Here is a 20,952-nt window from a genome sequence, read left to right as displayed (position 1 = left end):
AAGTCTCAAGTCCTAAAAATAGCGACTCGAGTCGACTCGAGTCCAAGTCACCAAGTCACAAGTCCCCATGTCTGGTCTTAACTTTACCTTGTCTTATCTTCTCAAGATTCAAAATAAGGGTTTTCCTTGGGAAATGCACTGGCATCAATTTAAGAACTTGAATGTAATGAAAGCAATATCAATATACCATTTATTATACAAAGGATCTTATTGAAATACTGTCATCCTTTGAAGTCAAATCCTGCTTTATTAACTCCTTCTGCTTTCTTGGACAAATAAGGATTTCACACACTCTGCTGCTCTGTGTTTCACGGAAACCTGGCTGAATGACACCATACCGAACAGCGCGCTCCATCTGCCGGACTTTCAGCTGTTTAGAGTGGATCGCGACGCAGAATCAACGGGGAAATCGCGTGGCGGCGGGACATGCTTTTACATCAATGAACGGTGGTGTACAGATGTAACTGTGTTAAAGAAGACGTGCTGCTCAAATCTCGAAACACTCTTCATTAACTGCAAGCCGTTCTATTCGCCGCGGGAGTTTCACTCGTTCATTCTGGTCAGTGTTTACATCCCTCTGCAAGCGCATGTGAGCTCAGCTTTACAGAAACTCGCTGATCAGATCACAGAGACAGAACAACATCACCCGGACTCGGTTTTAATAATTCTCGGGGACTTTAATAAAGCCAATCTCTCCCGTGAACTTCCAAAATACAGACAGCATGTTACATGTCCCACAAGAGACAGTAATATATTGGATCACTGTTACACCACAATAAAGGATGCATTTCACTCTGTTCCACGAGCAGCTTTGGGACGTTCTGATCACCTTCTGGTTCATCTTATACCGTCCTACAGGCAGAAACTAAAATCAGCTAAACCTGTATCAAGGACTGTAAAAAGATGGACTAATGAAGCAGAGCAGGATTTACAATCTTGTTTTGACCTCACTGATTGGAGTGTTTTTGAAGCTGCTGCCACCGATCTGGATGAACTCACAGAGACCGTAACATCATATATCGGTTTCTGTGAGGATATGTGTATTCCTACAAAGACTCAACTAAATTACAATAATGAAAAACCGTGGTTCACTGCAAAACTCAGACAGCTCCGTCAGGCCAAAGAAGATGCTTACGTGAAGGGGGACAATGTCTTGTACAAACAGGCTAAATACACACTGGAAAAAGAGATCAAAGTGGCAATGAGGAACTATTCTGAAAAAATACGGACTCAGTTCACTTCCAACGACTCTGCATCAGTGTGGAAAAGTCTAAAGAAGATCACCAATTACAAGACACCATCCCCCAGCACTGTGGAGAATCAACGACTGGCAGACGATCTGAACGAGTTTTACTGCAGGTTTGAAAGAACACCCATCACCTGCCCTGAACGCCTCCCCACACAACCATTCACACCATTCACAACTCCTGCATCCAGCCCTGAATGCCTCTCCAAACAAACGTTCACACCACTAACAACTCCTGCAACCCATCCTGAACACCTCTCCAATCAAGCACTCTCATCATTCTCACCTCCTGCATCCCCCCTCTCCCCCACACCTGCAATTCAGATCAGCGAGGATGCGGTGCGCCAGGTCTTCTGGAAGCAGAAAAGGAAAAAAGCACCGGGCCCAGATTGTGTTACACCAGCCTGTCTAAAATCCTGTGCTGACCAGCTGGCCCCCATCTTCACACGGATTTTCAACAGATCGCTGGAGCTGTGCGAAGTCCCTTCATGCTTCAAACGCTCCACCATCATTCCCATCCCTAAGAAAACCAAAATTACAGGACTAAATGACTACAGGCCTGTGGCTCTAACGTCTGTAGTCATGAAGTCATTTGAGAAACTGGTGCTGGGCCACCTGAAGGACATCACTGGGCCCTTGCTGGATCCTCTTCAGTTTGCCTACAGAGCAAACAGGTCTGTGGACGATGCAGTAAACATCGGACTGCATTATGTTCTGCAACACCTAGACAGACCTATCCTCTCCCCACTGCTCTTCGCCCTGTACACTGATGATTGCACATCTAAGGACCCCTCTGTCAAGCTCCTGAAGTTTGCAGACGACACCACACTCATCGGCCTCATTCAGGACGTTGATGAGTCTGCTTACAGACAGGAGGTTAAAGAGCTGGCTGTCTGGTGCACTCTCAACAACCTGGAGCTTAACATGCTCAAAACAGTGGAGATGATCGTGGACTTCAGGAGAAACCCCCCTGCACTCCCTGGGGGAGCCGATCATTGAAATGGAGTCTGAGCCCCGATCAGTATCAGACCAAGCATGTGAGCTGGCTACATCGTCCGTTCCTGAGGGAGTTTTAGTGGAAATTGGGGGCTTGGAGGGAAGCCCCGCCCACACTCCCACCTCTGAGGGTGAGCTGTATTTGGTTTCTGGATATTTTGAGGAACTTATAGAAGTCTTCCAGATGGATTTAATTGTCTCTGCTGGCTCCGTCCAGCCCTGAATCTCCTGTGTTCCCTCCCAGCCTCCCTCTCCCGCCTCCTCCTAGACCAGTCAGTTCCTCATCCCCATCTCCGACGGTGCCAGTCAGTCCCACAGCTCACCTTCAGTCAGTGCCATCTGGGCCTGATGATTCGCTGCGGGACTTCCAGTCTCCTGCACTGCCTTGGCGAGAGGATTCCCTGTCTCCGCCTCCAGCCTCCGAGCAATGGACTCAACCTCGGTCCTTCAACTTAGCGGCTCTGCCTTGGCACCTAGCTCCCTCATCTCCAACATGGCCCATCATCCCACCAGCTCCACCGTCCCTCTGGCTCCGCCTTGGTCAGTCGTCGACCATCTGCCGCTTCAGGACTTCACTCCTCTGGCTTCACCTCGTCACTCCATCCCACCAGCTCTGTCAGGCTCCTTCTTCCCTCCGGCTCCACCTCCATCCCTAAGACTCCTTCAGCGCTGCCTTGGACCTCCGGATCCTTTGCTTCAGCCTGGCTCTCCATCTGCTTGGCTCCAACCTGGGCTCCTCCTCCACCATGGCTCCTCCCGCCGTCGACTTCCCCATGAGTCATCATCTTGGCTGGTCTCTGGATGACCATCTGGCTTCTACTGCTCCGGCTCCTCCCTGGCTCCTCCCTCCATCCACTCCACTCTGGCTCCATGCTCCTTCGTTGCCTGCCCCTTGCCTTCCCCACGCCAGCCTCCTGAACCCCCAGCCTCCCTCTGCTTGACTGTCTCTTTCAGTGTGAGGACGCATCATTCCGGGAGGTAGCGAACTGTCACGATCATGGACTTTCTGTTCCTTTTGTGTTTCCCTATTTTGGTCATGTTCCATTCCTCGTTTTGTTAATTGATTAATCCCCACCTGTTTCCATTCCCCTGATTACTTTCCTTGTGTTTATAAACCCTGTCTGTTTAGTTCCTCCTTGTCAGCTATTGATGTGAATGGAATGTTATATCTTATGTTTGAAGATTTGTGTTTGTTGTGCCCTTGTCTCCCGTGATAATTAAAGTACTCTTTTGATTTATATATTCCTTGTGCGTTTTGATTTCCATGCCAGCAGACATCTGTAATAGAAACGGACTGACTTGAAGTGTGTTAATGATCCCTTTATATTCTATCTTCAGTTCAGTGTCTGTATGCTGGAAGGTGGGTGTTTGACTGAAGAATTTTAGAATGTTAATTACATCTTTTCTGAGTGTTTCTCTTTTATCTGTTCCTCTCTCTCCTCTGGCTGCTGGGGGAGGCATGGCTGTGTTTGAGAACAAAGTCTACACAGCTCTGGGGATCAGATACATATCTGTGAATGAAAGATGAAAGGAGTTTTTGTGAGTTCACGAGCACGTGAGGGAACAAGGGATAGAGACCAAAAAAAGAAATTTAGATGCAGGAATGGAACTCATTTGTATGGGATGCCAAAAGCTAAAAGGATCAAAAATGATAAGAACCAAGAATGTATGAGGCTAGAAAAGAAACATGAAGAAATGAGTCAATGTGAATTGCAGTCTGCAGACCATTTTGACTTTAAAGAGGGAGCAAACCACCATTCCTTAGAAATGCATCACTGCAGATTATGTGTCAGTGTTTGGAGAAGCAAAAATCGTGACAAAAGAGAAAGTAAAAAGGTTTGTGGTCCTGTTATGATGGTTGGCAGAGACAGGAGGGGTCTTGAATGCTCACTAAGGCTATAAAACATTCACTGCACATTCCACAACTCTGTCTCACATGAACCATTATAAAACTGAACGAAGAGAGCATGTGCCGCCATCACACAGGCAAACACACATACTTAAACATGCAAGTAATTTTAAACCTGCCAAATTGGGCTTGTTAAATTACCTCATGAAGCACAGGAGGAACCAATCTAAGCCTGTAAACCCCCACCTCTTAATGACCCACACAGACACACACAAACCCACCTGACGTGAGGAATGACTGAAAGAAATGCAGTCATTTTTGGCCATCTATCCATCTATCTATCTATCACTCTAAGTTTAAGTTTAATATAACCACAATAATTCAATAACACAGTTAAATGTAATATTTATCAAATACCTAAATGTAATTTTTCTTATTTTTGAACTGTACATTATAATGTTGAGATACCTACAAATTTAAATTGAATTATTTTAAATATTAGTGTTTTTTGTTTTATTCTGGTAAACATTTTTTTTAAATAATGAAAATAATAGATATTTTCTTATATATATTTTTATATAATATACTGTCACAGTCTTCTGTCTTTCTGTCACTGTCTTATGTGAGTTTTGTGTTTGTTTGGTGCCATGTGCTTTGTCCTGTCTCTTTTCTTACCCCGCCTATCTTGTCACCTCATCATTGTTTTAGTTGCTACACCTATGTTTCTCCCTTGCTCTCGGACTCATTTACCTTCACACCACACACCTATCTCTCAATCACATACTCCGCTGTTGCTCATTGTCATGGACTATATATTCTCGTCTCACACACCACTCTGTCTGGCTGTATTAATTGTTGTCTGTGTATGCTGTGGTTCCTGGTACTAGTGTCTTGCTTTTCTACTGCTTCTGCCCATGTCCTGGTTATCTGTTTCTGTTTTGGTTTTGCCGTGTTGGCCTTTTGTTTCATTAAAATATATTTTCCCTGCATTTGGTCCCAGTTCGCTCACGATTCCCCCGAGGCGCAGGTGTCCGCTCACAATTTCCCTGAAGCGCCGGTGTCCGCTCACGATTCTCCCGAGGCACCGGTGTCCGATCACGATTTCCCTGAGGCGCCTGTGTCTGCTCACGATTCCCCCGAGGCGCCGGCATCTGCTCACGATTCCCCCGAGGCGCCTGCGTCCGCTCACGATTTCCCTGAGGCGCTGGTGTCCGCTCACGATTTTCCCGAGGCGCCGATGTCCGCTCACGATTCCCCCGAGGCGCCGGCGTCCGCTCACGATTTCCCTGAGGCACTGGTGTCCACCCACGATTCTCCCGAGGCGCCGGTGTCCACTCACGATTCCCCCGAGGCGCCGGTGTCCGCTAACGATTCCCCCGAGGCGCCTGCGTCCGCTCACGATTTCCCTGAGGCGCCGGTGTCCGCTCACGATTCCCCCGAGGCGCCGGTGTCCGCTAAAGATTTCCCCGAGGCGCCGGTGTCCGCTCACGATTCTCCCGAGGCGCCGGCGTCCGCTCACGATTTCCCCGAAGCGCCGGTGTCCGCTAACGATTCCCCCGAGGCGCCTGCGTCCGCTCACGATTTCCCTGAGGCGCCGGCGTCCGCTCACGATTCCCCCGAGGCGCCGGTGTCCGCTAAAGATTTCCCCGAGGCGCCGGTGTCCGCTCACGATTCTCCCGAGGCGCCGGCGTCCGCTCACGATTTCCCCGAAGCGCCGGCGTCCGCTCACGATTTCCCCGAGGCGCCGGTGTCCGCTCACGATTCCCCCGAGGCGCGGGCGTCCGCTCAAGATTCCCCCGAGGCGCCGGTGTCCGCTCACGATTTCCCCGAGGCGCAGGTGTCCGTTCACGATTCTCCCGAGGTGCCGGTGTCCGCTCATGATTTCCCAGAGGCGCCGGCGTCCGCTCACGATTTCCCCGAGGCGCCGGCGTCCGCTCACGATTTCCCTGAGGCGACGGCGTCCACTCACAACCCTCCCGTGGCGGCAGCGTCTGCTCACGACCCTCCTGAGCAGGGTTCTAAATTAACACTTGAATAACAAAATTCATTTTGGCGGGTGTTTGGCGAAAAAACATAGAAACAAATAGAGCGTCCATCAGAAAACACAAGGAAGAAGAACGAATGGGGCCAGAGCAGAGAGCATAGACTGAAAGAGGAGGGAGTTAGCTATTAAAGAAAAAAAATTAACTTTCACTTTAGGATTAAACTAAATGCAGCAGTGGTTGGGACAGATTTCTGGGGGCAAAAAGAGGAACGAGGCAGGGGATGAGGATATCGACAGAGAAACAAAGAAAAGAAAATTTAATGCCAATGACTGATGGGTCATGAATGTCATAATGCTTTTTCAGGATTGCTGCATGTAAGTTACGCGAAAGAAAAAACAAAACAAGCTATTTTGTGGTGTGAACTAATAATTTTAAATTTGAGTCAGTGTATATTTTGTTGTATGCATTGTACTTTATATGTGTTTTTCATGCCAACAATGTTAATAAAATGATCAAATGCATTCAGTGGCACTCTAATAATAATTTATGTTATTTAAAAAAAAATGGCTAGTGGAAATTCTGATTGGCTGGTAACTTTAGAAAGTTACCAGCCATATTGGCTGGTGATCAAAAAAGTTAATTAAAAACCCTGCTCCTGAGGCGTCCGCTCACAGTTCCCCTGAGGCGGAGGAGGCGGCGGCGGCCTCCACTCTCGGTTCCCTTGGAGCGATCCTATCTACCTTTTTCTCCAGGCTCTCTTCCATCACTGAATTCAATGATGAACTGCCTTTAACTATTTTGCATTATTGACACACTGTTTTCCTAATGAATGTTGTTCAGTTACTTTGACGCAATGTATTTTGTTTAAAGTGCTATATAAATAAAGGTGATTTGACTTGACTTAAAGATATTACTTGTATATAATATAAATGTTATATAAGAAGATCGCAGAAACAAGTTTTTAAGAAAATAGGGTTAAAATAAATAAATAAATAGTAGATTTCTACTACTATTATATGACTAATGAGCTACTATGTAAATGATGAACATCTTTGATTAGTTTCTCTGCTCGTGAGTACAGTATATACTCCATGCTCCCACTTGTCAAACGGCCACAACTGTGCCCAATCTACAAGCTCAGAGTGCAAACGCTCTCAGGACTGTGATCATCTGATTGGCATGAAACCCCAGGATTTTGGCGCACACTTAGTGGGTGACCTCATCCCTCCCACATCTTCCAAGAGATCCTCCTCGCACCATCCGTCTTTCTTCCCTCTGTGCGGTTCTTCTATCAGTCCATCTCTCTATCACTCAATCACTGTCCTCTCTCACGTAGACAGCAATAATTATCCTCCCAAAGTCCTCTTCCTCCCCTCCGCTTCCCTTCCAGCCAATCACAAAGCAGCTTTGGGTCGCCGAACCGGGCCTCTCGCTTAAACATGGCATTTCCTGTTAAAGATAGGGCCCGCCCCCCTCACTTCCTCCCCCTCAATCTTTTTCAAACAGGCTTTTGATTTCGCTCAGGGTCCTGGAATTAGGTGAACTTCCTATTGCACTTAATTGCTGTGATCTAGAAATGTCCATGTTGGTTGTTAGACGAAAACAGAGCAGAGGAAATACATTGACATCATTGGAGGAACCTTTAATCTAAAAATGTCTTTATTTACTCAAGTGCTGTTATTTGTCAGAGAACTAAAAATTTGTAATTTTAAAGACACTATCGAGCACATATGTACATTTCATGTCACGGTCATCATGAATGCTAAGAAATGAAATAAATAAATAGTAAAACATAACAAATATAGTCTACATAACTAATTATTTATGATTATTTCTGCCCAAATTTTACTTTTTCTTTTTCATTTAATGTTTTTTTTTTCCCGCAAAATAGTGCATTTTACATTTAAATTTTGTTTTAATGGTCTAATTACATTTTAATAATCAAGTAAATTTAACAAAACTTTAGCAGTTTAGTTATTCATAAAAATTTTGACAGTAATAGTGCCTTATGAATTGTGTTTTATAAAATAAATGAAACTGATCATGTTAAATTAATTATTCATTTAGTTTAACTTTAAGTGCTAAAATAACTAAAAACTAAAACTATAAAGACAGAAAACTAGGCAAAATTACTAAAATACAACAAAATCACAAACTATAAAGTGAAGATTAAAATTTAAGTGAAAGTAGAAATATTATTTTAATCTAATTTAAATTACGAAGAAAAAAAACTAACTAAAATAACACTAAATAACATGGTGTAAATAGCATCTAACGCTAATAACACAGTGCAAAGGATTTTATATTATATATAAAATCAGAAATGAAATTCTCAAAACTACATTTACAACCTCCACATCATCTATTCATTTATACACATCACAAAACCAGTTTCTCATTCTTTTGAACAAGTTGCAATTGCTTATGTACATTCATGCAATTCATTACGCACATGTATCTGCAGTTTTTATTTTTACACATTATTATTAGACTTTTTGTCAATTAGGCATGAATTGTGCAAGTGAATCTTGAGTAATGAAGAGAATGTAGATGATAAACCAATGATAAACCATTTCTCTGAAATAGCTCAAAGGTTCATCTTATGAATCTTCAGTTGGAAAGCATATACTGAATAGACAGAGGACAACACAAGAGTTACAAATTCTGAAAATTGACTTATTTTCATCTTTGTGCCCATATTTCCTTTTCCTTTTCTATATCACAAAAAACATTGTAAAGGATTTATTTATTTATTTATTTATTATTATTATTTTTGGTCAGACCACTAGTAAAAGTGTAACTGGGAATTCTATCCAGTCTCTTTCAATCAATATCCCACATAAAGTAATTTTTAAAAGTTTACTTTTGAAATGGATATATGGCATACATAAGCATATGGCATACTGTTCAATACAGTAGTTTACATCAGAACATACATCAGTTATATTGACAACATGACTAAGGAATTTGACTGTCTTATCCGAAACTATGACACAAGGACTAGTCATTCTGATGGCACTGACATGTTCATTGACACACATATTTATTTTTGAGAGATGAACTAAGGATTTTGAGCAAGAGACTGGCTTTAGCAGGTAATTCATTGTGTTTTGCTATTTGTACGAGTTGTTTTGAGAAATGCACTTACTGTTTTGCAAATCTCAAGGATGACTTGAGAAATGTACCAAAGCAACTGAGAAAAACTGTAATTAAACCTATTCTGTCCGAAAGAGGAAACAGTGTTTTTTATTCTGAAGATTTAGTGGAAGGACATCATCTTATGCAACTAACCACAATTTAACAAAGGTAACTCTAAAGTCACATTTACCATTATTTGGCACATTTTCACTGGGGAACAACTAGGCATTTCAACAGGAATCTTTACTCGATTGGGAATTTTGCGTGAAAGCGGAATATTTCCCAATGCCGATTTCGCAACAGGTTTGAATTGATCACGCACTTTCACAGATTTCACTAATGTGGCCCCACTATAACTACACTGTCTTCTTACGAGTTTGTTTTCATAGTGTTTCTTCCTCCAGCGCTGCTCTTCTTTTTCAGTTCTTCCCATCACTGTTGTTTATATGTGGTTGCCTACTTGAAAAACTTTGGTTACGAGTAGAGCCCGACCGATATGGATTTTTGGGGGCCGATGCCGATGCCGATATTAACTCGAAAATAGCCGATTTATAAGCCGATATTTTGATTTTGAAAATAAACTGGATATTAGACCCATTTCCTATAAACTGCACTTCCACAACATTCAATAGCAAAATATCTACCTGTTCTATGTATGTGGGCTGTATAAACCATTTTCCAGAAGGGATTTATGTAAAAAAAAAAAAAAGCCTTAGATTACGGTCTCAATGACTAAACAATTGCACATCAAAAGTATATATTTTTTAATGATCAAAAAACAGTCTGGTTTTAAACATTTAACACTTTTACTTTCTTCCAGCTGAAGCTGGTTTTAACAGTCTGTGTGTGTACTGTAAATAAATTATAATACTAAAGTTAAAGTATTTGCAGAAGTAGTCCCACACTTTGCTGCTACAGCATTCACCTTTTTCAGGTATCTGTAGGCAGAAAGAGAGACAGAGAAAGAATAAGCATGTGTATTAATAATATCACCATGTATCATTACTCATGTCATCATTAGAATTATAATAATAATAAACAGGGATCTCCTACATAGGCAAAAATGAGAAATTTATATTTTTTTTTATTTGTCAAGCAATAGGTATTACCTACTTATATTTAACTATATTATTTCAACATTTTCCTGTTATGTCTGTAAAGCTGCTTTGAAACAATATGTAAAAAAAAAAAAAAAAAAAAGCGCGTGTTCAGCTCACATTTATTTACATGTCCCCTCTGGTTTAATCATTTCTTACGCACCTACTGTAGTTACTGTAACTACACTATATTTGCTCTCACAGACACATTCACAACGGACCCGTTTATCTTCTCCTCTTCTCTTTGTGCAGTCTGAATCAAAACATCGTCATGCGCTGGCGAACGTAAAGTTAGCCTACTGTTACCGGAAGATTACGGAATCAATTCGAAGTTGAATGGTTAACGTTAGTGTCATGAACACACCGCTGTCAATTTTGAGAAGCACCACCTTCAAACAATTTAATAGCAAGCATTTAAGGGGCCTGCTAAAAAGGAAGCTATATTAGCGTTAGAGTAACATAACCAGCCTGAATTCACCAAATTGTGCTCTGGACCTGAGGGTAGCCTTCTCTTCCTTGCTTCTCTCTTAATTATCATCAGCTGGACTAGCGCTATCGCTCGCTTCTTACAACGGGACAGATACATGTTTGCTGCTGACCGAAAGGAGGAACAACAGACTATTAAAACTCCGCCAACGCCATAGCGCAGCGCAGCGCAAATCGCGTTGTATCTGAAGGGCAACGCTGAACCCAGCATACCGCGTCCTGTGTGAAAGGACCATTACGCGGTCATTATGTGGGAAACACACCGCAATAGAATAAGAATAATTTAAATGCTAACGTTATAGTTTGACCTCTTATTAACGTTCGCGCTCTTCCACTAATAAACATGGTATTAGCTTTGTGGCTAATCTAATATAGCAATGCATGAGCGGCTGTAAGTGATGTTGCAGAATATTTAGAAGTGATAATGATAGGACCGTTAGCTAGAACTACCACACCGTTTTTATATACAGTGTATGAACTAAATCTACAATCATTTCACATGACGAATGACAGACTCACCTGGGTGGCTTGGCTGTCCTTCTGTAGTGAATTTCTGGCGCTGTTGTCAACTCTGGAGTTGCAGACCGCCCTCTGGTGGGCAAAGTATGCAACACTCATAACATGAGTGAAGCATGAGACTCTGTTTTTTCATGTTTCATCGGCCGTTATAAACGCCGATGCCGATTTAAATGCAATTAGCTCATATCGGCCGATAATATCGGCCGGCCGATATATCGGTCGGGCTCTAGTTACGAGGCAGGATTTGACCTCTGACCCCGTGCCCTGCTCAACCCTTGGGTGAGATGAGGGGGCAAGACCACAGTGAGGCTGCGCTGAAGCTGGGAGATGCTCATCAGGTGGCCACAACACAAGCCCTGCTCCAGCCCAGCGCTCTGGGCCTCGTAACCGCTAGTGTGCAGCTGGCCCATCTGCCCTGTTATTAAGGCCATAGAGCTAGTGTCTCTTAAAATACACATCACAGCGCAAGCACACACTGTAGTATACATTACAACACCATCAAACACTAGTGTACTGACTGCTCATGATGTTACATCTATATCCCTAACAAATGTCAAACATATAGAGGCACATCACAGTCAGTAGTTGGGACTGTCCCAGGCCCTGTCACTGCAGGGGCCCACTAAGGTACTCAAAAATACAGGGTAATTATTGGGCCCGGGGAAAGCATGACAATTTAGTTCCAGGCACCATTAATTTTACCAGCCCCTAAAAATACTTCATAGTAGATGCATTAGAGATCTTTAGAGTGTATATATTTATATCATGCATTTATATGCATAATGCATTTTTGGACATATATGTCATGTGCATGTATATACATGCTAAAATGAATGTATGTCAATACATATTGATATAAAAGACAGATATGTATATGTTGTTCTTTTTAGATTTAGGGCAATATGTGTAATATATTACATTTCTATATGGGGAGGGCAAATGTTCAGATCACATGACCAGCCAAAATCCCAGACAGCTGTCATATTGGCCAAAGCAACAAACAAACAAACAAACCAAATAACACAATGCACCATACAGAGTGCAATAAAAGCTGTTAGAAGATATCAGTCGTGACACAAATAGTAATTAACTAAAGTCTTCTTTTTTTAACTATGTATTTCACTGCAATTCCTGATAAAGTTAAATGATAAACTGGTATTTTATTTACTCACCACAACCCATTTTTATTCACATTTGGCACTGGGTAAATGTACATTTTTAGACCCTTTGTACGTAACTACAAAATAAAAGCCCTAAAATGTTGCTTAGTTGAAACTAATACATATTAGTGCATTCACGGCTGGCACACAACACAATCCTCTACTCTTTTTCATTTCACTCATAATTTGGATTGTGCAAATGCTGCTATCGTTTTTCACCATGAATCACTCAAGGGGGAACCACTGGAATGTTATTTTTGATATCTTGTTGTCGTCACACGACCCATTCATACACTAAGACCTTGACACCGTGTTGTTTGCACTGTTACTGGGCTGAATTTCATTATAATGCATTTCTGGAATTCTCCGCTGTGATTCAAACATCCACATGCACATAAAACAGCCTTTAATGCTGTCCATTCACACAATGCTGGCATATGCCACAATGTTGTTTTGCAAAGCTACATATGCATAGAAAAGTATCTGTTAACTATAGCTACCTCAGGCTGATAAAAGAAACAAGCATATGACTTATGCTAGTAATACCACTTCCGCAGTTAAACAATAACTCTTTCATTCATCAAAGCCTCTGGTCAGATCTGGCCTGCCTGTAAGTGAGAGTTCAGAGTTACAATCAAACTACTTTAACATAGATTTTGTTTTATAAAATGAATATATCCTGCCCTGGATGCTGATTGGTCCGTAAGGGTTATATTGATGAGACAATCTAGAGAGTCCTTATGGCTAAATGTTTCCACCGCTGTGGTCATGGCATGAAAACATTGTTAAATCAATTTTAGGAAAAATGGTTTATATAAAATGTTTTTATATAATCTGACTTTCTATTTGTGCAATACAGTGAATGTGGTCTGATTTATATTAAGGACAGTTAAGTACGTGATTCATTTACAACACAAAAAACATTGCTTTCATTTTTTTTTTGCCGAATAATGAAATCAGATTCAATTCATTTAATTCACTATCCTTTTGTGAATTTAAATGTATGAAAAAAGGATTGTGGGGTTATTTTAGACCAAATCTTCACATTAAATCCAATTAAAAATTAAACAGCATTATTATTTTGAACTAAAACTAATAATAGTAGTATAATAATAGTAAAATTGTTTACATTAATTGAAATACAGTGGAAAGACTTGAAGTAATAGAATTACTCAAACTAAAATAAAAAATATATAAAAGCTAAATAGAAAATATAAAAACTAATACAAATTACAAAAGCTCAAAATTACCAAAACTTTAACTAAAAATGAAAAAGTTGAAGTACTAAGACAGAAATAAAAATAAATGAGAGGTCAATAGAAATATAAAATAGAAATATGTAATAACAAAAAAAATGACAAGCACAAAATTACTAAAACTTAAACTGAAAATTAAGTGAAGTATTAGACTTACTAATATTTACTGAGAAATAAAAATAAATGAAAGCTGAAAAGCAAAAAAAAAGAAAACTGAACATTTTAAAATAAAATGAAAGCTAATTGAAATGTTAATAAATATTGTAATAGTACAAAAATAATATTAAAGTAACACTGAAAGTACAAATATTTAACACAAAATAAGATGAAATGTCACAATATATAATATAAAAATAACACTGAAATTAGCATCAGCATCAGCATTCCAAGCCCACTACACCAATGTAACATGATGCATTTTTGAGCAAAACAAAATATTTAATGAGTAAAATATGTTAGGCTATGTGACGCGATTGGAGGGGCGGGTGACGTGATGAGACAGTTATTACATTCTGATGGAAGATTAGAAAGACAAACATTTCTTCTTTAGAAAACTGACTATGAACAGATGAATGGTGCACGATAAGATTAGGAATGTGTATTATGCAAACAGGGTCCATACCAACTCAAATAATATTCACTTGTATGTAAACGGCCTTTCATACAAAACAAAAATCTCTCTTCTGTGACAAGCCAAATACTTAAAATAACTGTAATATTCTATTTAGAGCTGATAAGGTGTGAATAAAGCTTTCATTGAGTGTTATTATATGATGTAGTCGTGACGGCAGGAGTGCTGGACTCACCCCGGGCCACAGACGGTCAGTAGAGGTGACTGAAAGAGCCTCCTCCGTCGACTGATCCTCAGCAGTGGGGCTTTCCCTGAGATCACTGGGGCCTCCAGAGGGACAGTTCATAATCATGTACTCCGCATCCTCTGCTAAACATAAAACACACACATCATCATTTATTTAAACAGACATGAGCCCAAACCCCAAAGTGAAGCAATAAACTGTGGTATGAAGAGGTTAGCCATTCATAACATGGGCATTTACATATAAAAGTCCTTTCAGTAATGTGATGTTTTTTATATTTAAGGGGTTATATGAGAATAACGGTCTTTGAATTGAACATCTGTCCCTCTCAAACTCTCTGTGACCCTGCACTGACTCTCTGTATCCTATAAACGCTCTCAGTTCAGCTCAGCCTCTACAGCCGCAGGTGGATCTCCAACAGTTATTGAAAAACATATAAAACATGACAGCTGTGTCCGAGTTGTGCTGCAGCGCTAGTGCACAGAAGGGATGTTTAACAAAAGTGCACTCTTTGTATGGTGGAGTTTAAATGCAAATAAAGATCAACAAAACTGTAAAATACCAGCTAAAAATAAAACAAGCTGTCTAAAAAGGAACTAAAAAACAAATGCAGTAGCAATGCATCATTTTAATCAATAAACATGTTAACATTACTTATTTACACTACCTTTCAGATCTTATGTACTTTTATATATTATATACTTTGAATACTTTTTCCACACTTGGTCACACTTTTTCGACTTATCCAAACTAAGACTTTTGCCTTAAGCTTCTAATTTGCTGTTTATTAATAGTTAGTAAGATAGTTGTTAAGTTTAGGTATTGGGTAGCATTAGGGATGCATAATATAGTCATCCAGAATATGTGCTTTAAGTACTAATAAACGGCCAATATGAGAGTTAATAGAGTTAATAGAAAGAATTAGTCCCTATACTAAAGTCATACCAAACACTTTTACTCAGCGAAGACTAAATTAACTTAAACTGAGATTAAAATGAATAAACAGGACAGTAAAGACATGTATGTGGTGGATTCTTATTTGAAATAAATGCTGTTCTTTTGAACTTTCTATTCATCAAAGTATCACGAAAAAAAAATTAATCATAGTTTTCACAAAAATAAGCAGCACAACTGTTTTCAGCATTGATAATAATCAGAAATGTTTCTTGAGCAGCAAATCAGTATATTTAATGATTTCTGAAGGATTATGCGACACTGAAGTCTGGTGTAAGGGCCGTTTCATAGTCAACGCATCTGTACACATACGCGTCCCTGAGGCTACGCATCGTTACACTTCGGCCGCCATTATGCGTCGGTGCGTAGCCAAATGTGTCGTCCAAGTTTTTGATACGCGATGCGCCGATTCACGCAATACTATGCGTTGTCGGTGGGGGCGACATTGCAAGTATTGTACATTAATTCAAGTATATTGTGTTTACAGAAGAAGAAGGTTTGAATACAATGGCGGGCGAAGAGGAAAAATTATGCGAACTTATACGTATTCATCCACATTTATACGATAGTTCATCAGCAACAGAATACACTCCTCTTCAGTTGCCATTGTGATCTGAATATCACGTGACCCGACTCTACTACCCTCTGTTGCGTGAGCAGTGTATTGCATACACGCATCACCCGTGACGCTTGCGTTCACTGTTTAGATTATGAAAGGGAGAGCGTCGCTCGCGTTGCTTGCTCGCGTTTCTCGCGTTGATTATGAAACGGCCCTAATGATGCTGAAAATACAGCTTTGCATCACTGGAATAAATTACATTTGAGTATATATGAAAATAGAAAACAGTTATTTGACATTGTTATAATAGTTTATAATATTATGGTTTGAATGGATCTTTGATCTAATAAATAGTAAGCAAACTTCAAAAACATTAAAAAAAAATCTCACAAGCAGTGCATATTTACATATACAATTTACAAATTACAAACAATTTACTTTATATAATAAAGCGGTCACCTGGTGTGTCCTTGTTGTCCTGTAGTTTATATAGCAGCTCTGAGATGGATTTTTTCTGGACCTGAGCGATATAACTGAGATTCTCACTGTCCAGAACCAGCAAGAAGGCCTGCAGGTCTGAAACCAGCTGAGCCAGCACTGCAAAATCACAGAAAACAGACCTTTGTATCAATACACACACAATTAAAACGTTTCACATTTACACTCCTTGATACGCACATCCCATATTTTCTCTCAAGCTCTTCACTGACACTGTTTATAATTACTTAATGTTTATTTACAATGTGATTATTTTAAATTGCAAGTAATATTTTGATAATTATATAACAGGCTTTCATTTTTTTAAAGTCTCTGCCTGCAACTTCTGAAATTCAACTCACAAAAACAGATGAGGGCATGATGAAAAGTTTCCAAAAAATGATTTTATTTAAAAAAGGCAGAAAGTTAAAGCTTTCCCTATAAGTAATGTAGTTAAAAAAATACACATGTAAAAACTGTAAAAATAAACATACATACACACACACACACACACACACACACACACATACATACATATAACCTGACTAACCTGTAATAGCTACCACTAAGTGTCTCCAGGAGCGATCTGTGTTCAATTTATTAAACCACAAAAGTAAATAGCCATGCTTATTGAATTAGGTGAGATTTTCAATCATCTCTTCAGGACACTGATATTATGACAGAAGCAGAGGACTCCTAAACTGCTGATTGATTTGCTCTCTCAGCTGAATAAGTGCTGCGTCATGCTGCTTTCTATCAGTTATAGTAAAGTGACTTTATAACAAGGTTAGAGTGTATTCCTGCAGCCCAAACCATTCATCACATTAGACTCGTGTCCACACAAACATCACACACGCTGAGGCTGTACCTTTACTGCCTCAGCGTAAAGGTTTAATCAACACATCTCTACCATTGTAGCAAACGCCTGCAGATTTTCAATCCTGCTGTGACATAAAGGTGGAAAAGTGGCCTTTACCTGTTTTATAATGGTTTAAAGTGAGGCCTGCTCCCTGTCTTGCCCTTATTATGCTGGCTATAGACAAACAGGCCACTGTTCAATCCCTTACCATAGTAAACATACAGAGACTCCACACACTGTGTATATTACACAGACACACAAACACACACACACACACACACACACACATCTGTGGGCTTTTGTGCTGAAAGTCAATCTTCTCTCACTCTTTCTCACACATCATTTAACGCTCTCTCCCAGCCGGTTTCTCAAAGTCCTCGCTGTTTGCTCAGACGAGCATCACTATTATTATTGCTCATATATAAGTTGACACCAAGTCTAGGCATTTAAATTCAGCACACTTACTCTGCGCTATAGAGACTTGAGCCATCTCTAGAGACCAAACTATCAAACATTAAAAAAGCATCTTTTTCTGTTATATTCCATGTGAAAAAGAAGGTTGTTTTCAGGTACGTGCACTTAAAGAGAGATGTTTTCATGACTATAACACTCTCAAGTACACTTTAAAAATACACTGTAATAATGTCAAATTAAAAGTGCTGTCACTTTAAATAGGATTTTTCTAAATAAACGTGTTGTCAAACACATATAAAGTGCTTCATCATAATTTTAACTGAAGTGTATTATGATAATATTTAAATATATGACTTATAGTAAAAGTTTCAATAGAAATTTAGCAGTTACATAATTCAAAGTAATTAAAATAATTATGAAATGACATATAGAAAAGATGCATAGAGTGAAATTACATATAGAAGATATATAGTAAAGAAGTCCTGATTGAGTTCAAAAAGCAAGGTCAACCAATTGCACTTTTGTAAAACATGGTAAAGTGATCTTTTTTTTTTTTACAAGGGTATCTTCAGATTAAAACATTTTTTAAATCATAATGTCAGACATTACTGGTCTGTCATAATATATAGGATCTCTCTTTGATGACCTCTACACAGGCCAGCTGTTGTTATAGAGCTGAATGGACCTTTGAGAGATCTCTGTAGGGAAGCACATAAAGACCTGTATGACGCGTCTGAAACACATGGGTACTGTTATTTCACTACTCCTTTAAAAATGGGTTGAGTCCTGATCTGTCAGCGCTGAGGCCATCTACTGCACACGCGAGCATACTAAATGCTTAAACAGCAAATTTATTTACCATTTAACACTTCTCTTTGTAGGAAAAAGTCTGACCACAAAATGTTGACAATTCAAAAATTGTCAAAAATCACATTAGCGATTCCTTTTACAAGATAACTGGATTTGTAGCAAAGCTCATTAAGAAGATAGCATTATGATAGCCCTGATGAAAAAAAAAACAATAGAAACCATCACATAAATGTTTATGGTTTCCACTACAAATACCATTACATACCGTCAACTTATAACCATTAAAACCACTCAAAATTGTTTGTTTTGGGACATATTCCAATAGGATTGAGTGGTTTTAACATATCAAAAATAGAAGGCAACCAAATACCAGTAAAGACCAGCAGGCACCATTGCAGTTTCCATAAAAACCAGTACAATTTCCATTATAACCAAACAAATATAGTACTTCTATGATGGTTTCTATTTTTTTGTTTGTTTCAGCAGGGACAATAGCAGGCTAACTGGCTAATAATTCGCTAAGCTAGAACACAAATGAGATAATGTTATGTTAGGTAGCTAATTAAAGGGATAGTTCCCCCAAAACTGAACATTTTATGTTTATCTGCTTACCCCTAGGACATCCAGTCCATCCAAAGTCACCTACATTCAGATGTAGGTGACTTTGTTTCTTCAGTAGAACTACAAACTGAGATTTTTAAGTCAAACAGTTGCAATCCGTCAGTCTTATAATGTAATTGGATGGGAATCATGGCTAAAACATAGAATTTTATATATATATATATAGATTTTTTTTTTTTTTTTCCTCCGATTCGCTTATTGTCCGAACTGTTAGAACCCTCCTGAGCGCTGATGTACATTCTCAGCAGCAGGAGCAGTGTTGCCAGATTGGAAATGTCCAAGTATCGTATCAGAAGTTCAAAATTATCGTATTTGGAAGAAAATTATCGTACACGAGGCAAAAGAGTTTTTTATCTATTCTAAACCAACAACATTTTGACAAGACCTGCAAATTACCACAACAGATAACAAGGCGAATTGTTGGACGGAAGCAGTGAGACAAAATACTATCGCCATTATTTTCAGTGACTGTCTGCATTGCGGCGCATACTAAAACATATCAAAATGATTTTTAACACTTGCTTTGTAGCGTCCAGTGAAGAAGGAATTTAGCTGTTGCTGCGTGGTGCAGTTAACTCCACATCTGAGCTGCTGTCACCAGAAGAATGCGTGTTGCCAGATGTTGAAGGGGTTCTTGCTGTCATGGACCGCAACTAGTGCTCGTTGTCTTTAAAGCAGGGCACTCTCCTGCATTCTTAACACACCCTGAGGTGCACATGAACGCATTTAGAGTGTCTGTAATGAGCCGATTTCGTGTATGAGTAAGGAAGCCCTATGACTGCAACTACCATGATTTAAATTTTAATAAATTCTGAAATTATCGTACATTATGTGATTTTTTTCATTATTGATCATTCATCGTACAGAGGTAAAAATTATCATACAAACTAGGGATGCACGATACTAGATTTTGGCCGATATTCGATATGCCGATATTTTCAAAATAATTTTGGCCGATGTCGATACCGATATCGATATATATACAAATATATACTGATATATTTAAACTTTAATTTTACTGAAGAGAAATCCATGTATCTCTTCTGTACTGATTCTACCATAAATTTATTATTTTACAAATGTAGACAGACATTCACATCTGAAAAACAGGTCAATTATTTCACTTGGAGAATATCGGTTTGGCTCATCGGCAGAAATATTCATATCGGCCGATACCGATAATGGTCATTTTAAGCTTTTATCGGCCGATACCGATATTGTGCCGATATTATCGTGCATCCCTAATACAAACACAGTAATTATCGTACGTCTGGCAACACTGAGCAGGAGCATGAGGCATCTTCTTCTTGTTATATTGTGGATCACGGACTTATAAATGCATTACTGCCACCTATCTCTTAAGTGGACCATTGACACTCCTAATTGAGATTGTAAATAGAGTGTCAATGGTCCATTTGAGAGATAGGTTGTGGTAATGCACTTATATGTCTGCGATCTGCCATGAAGCAAGAAGAAGAAGCCTCCTCACACACCTGCTGTTGAGAGCGCGCTCAGGAGGATGAGGATGAGGATGAGGATGAGACAGACTGGAGGTTTTGTGTCTTTACACATCACTGTATCGTCAAGAGCCGCAGGGTTTAACTTGTTTTTGTTTGTGTAAGTTTTTGTTTTATTGTATGTTTTAGCTGTGTTTCCCATCCACTTACATTATAAGACTGATAGACTGCAACGGTTTGAGTTAAAAATCTCA

The 20,952-nt window shown here is 39.6% G+C and overlaps 1 protein-coding gene across 4 annotated transcripts in view; it reads right to left on the bottom strand.

The window, feature by feature from the left end:
* LOC127964259 (actin filament-associated protein 1-like 2) overlaps nucleotides 1–20,952 on the bottom strand; it is a 51,255-nt gene that overhangs the window by 19,267 nt on the left and 11,036 nt on the right. For 2 of the 4 annotated variants that reach the window (XM_052564398.1, XM_052564400.1), the window contains exons 2-3: nucleotides 16,520–16,657; nucleotides 14,539–14,672 (exon numbers count right to left, since the gene is read on the bottom strand). In XM_052564398.1, the coding sequence (XP_052420358.1) occupies nucleotides 14,539–14,672; nucleotides 16,520–16,657 (272 nt within the window). Of the gene's footprint in view, nucleotides 1–2,565; nucleotides 2,699–14,538; nucleotides 14,673–16,519; nucleotides 16,658–20,952 lie in introns of those variants that run through there. The other 2 variants (XM_052564399.1, XM_052564401.1) reach the window with 2 other exon arrangements.

Source organism: Carassius gibelio, chromosome B8 (assembly GCF_023724105.1).
Source record: "Carassius gibelio isolate Cgi1373 ecotype wild population from Czech Republic chromosome B8, carGib1.2-hapl.c, whole genome shotgun sequence".
NCBI lineage: Eukaryota > Metazoa > Chordata > Actinopteri > Cypriniformes > Cyprinidae > Carassius > Carassius gibelio.
This window is presented reverse-complemented; position numbering and strand designations above follow the sequence as displayed.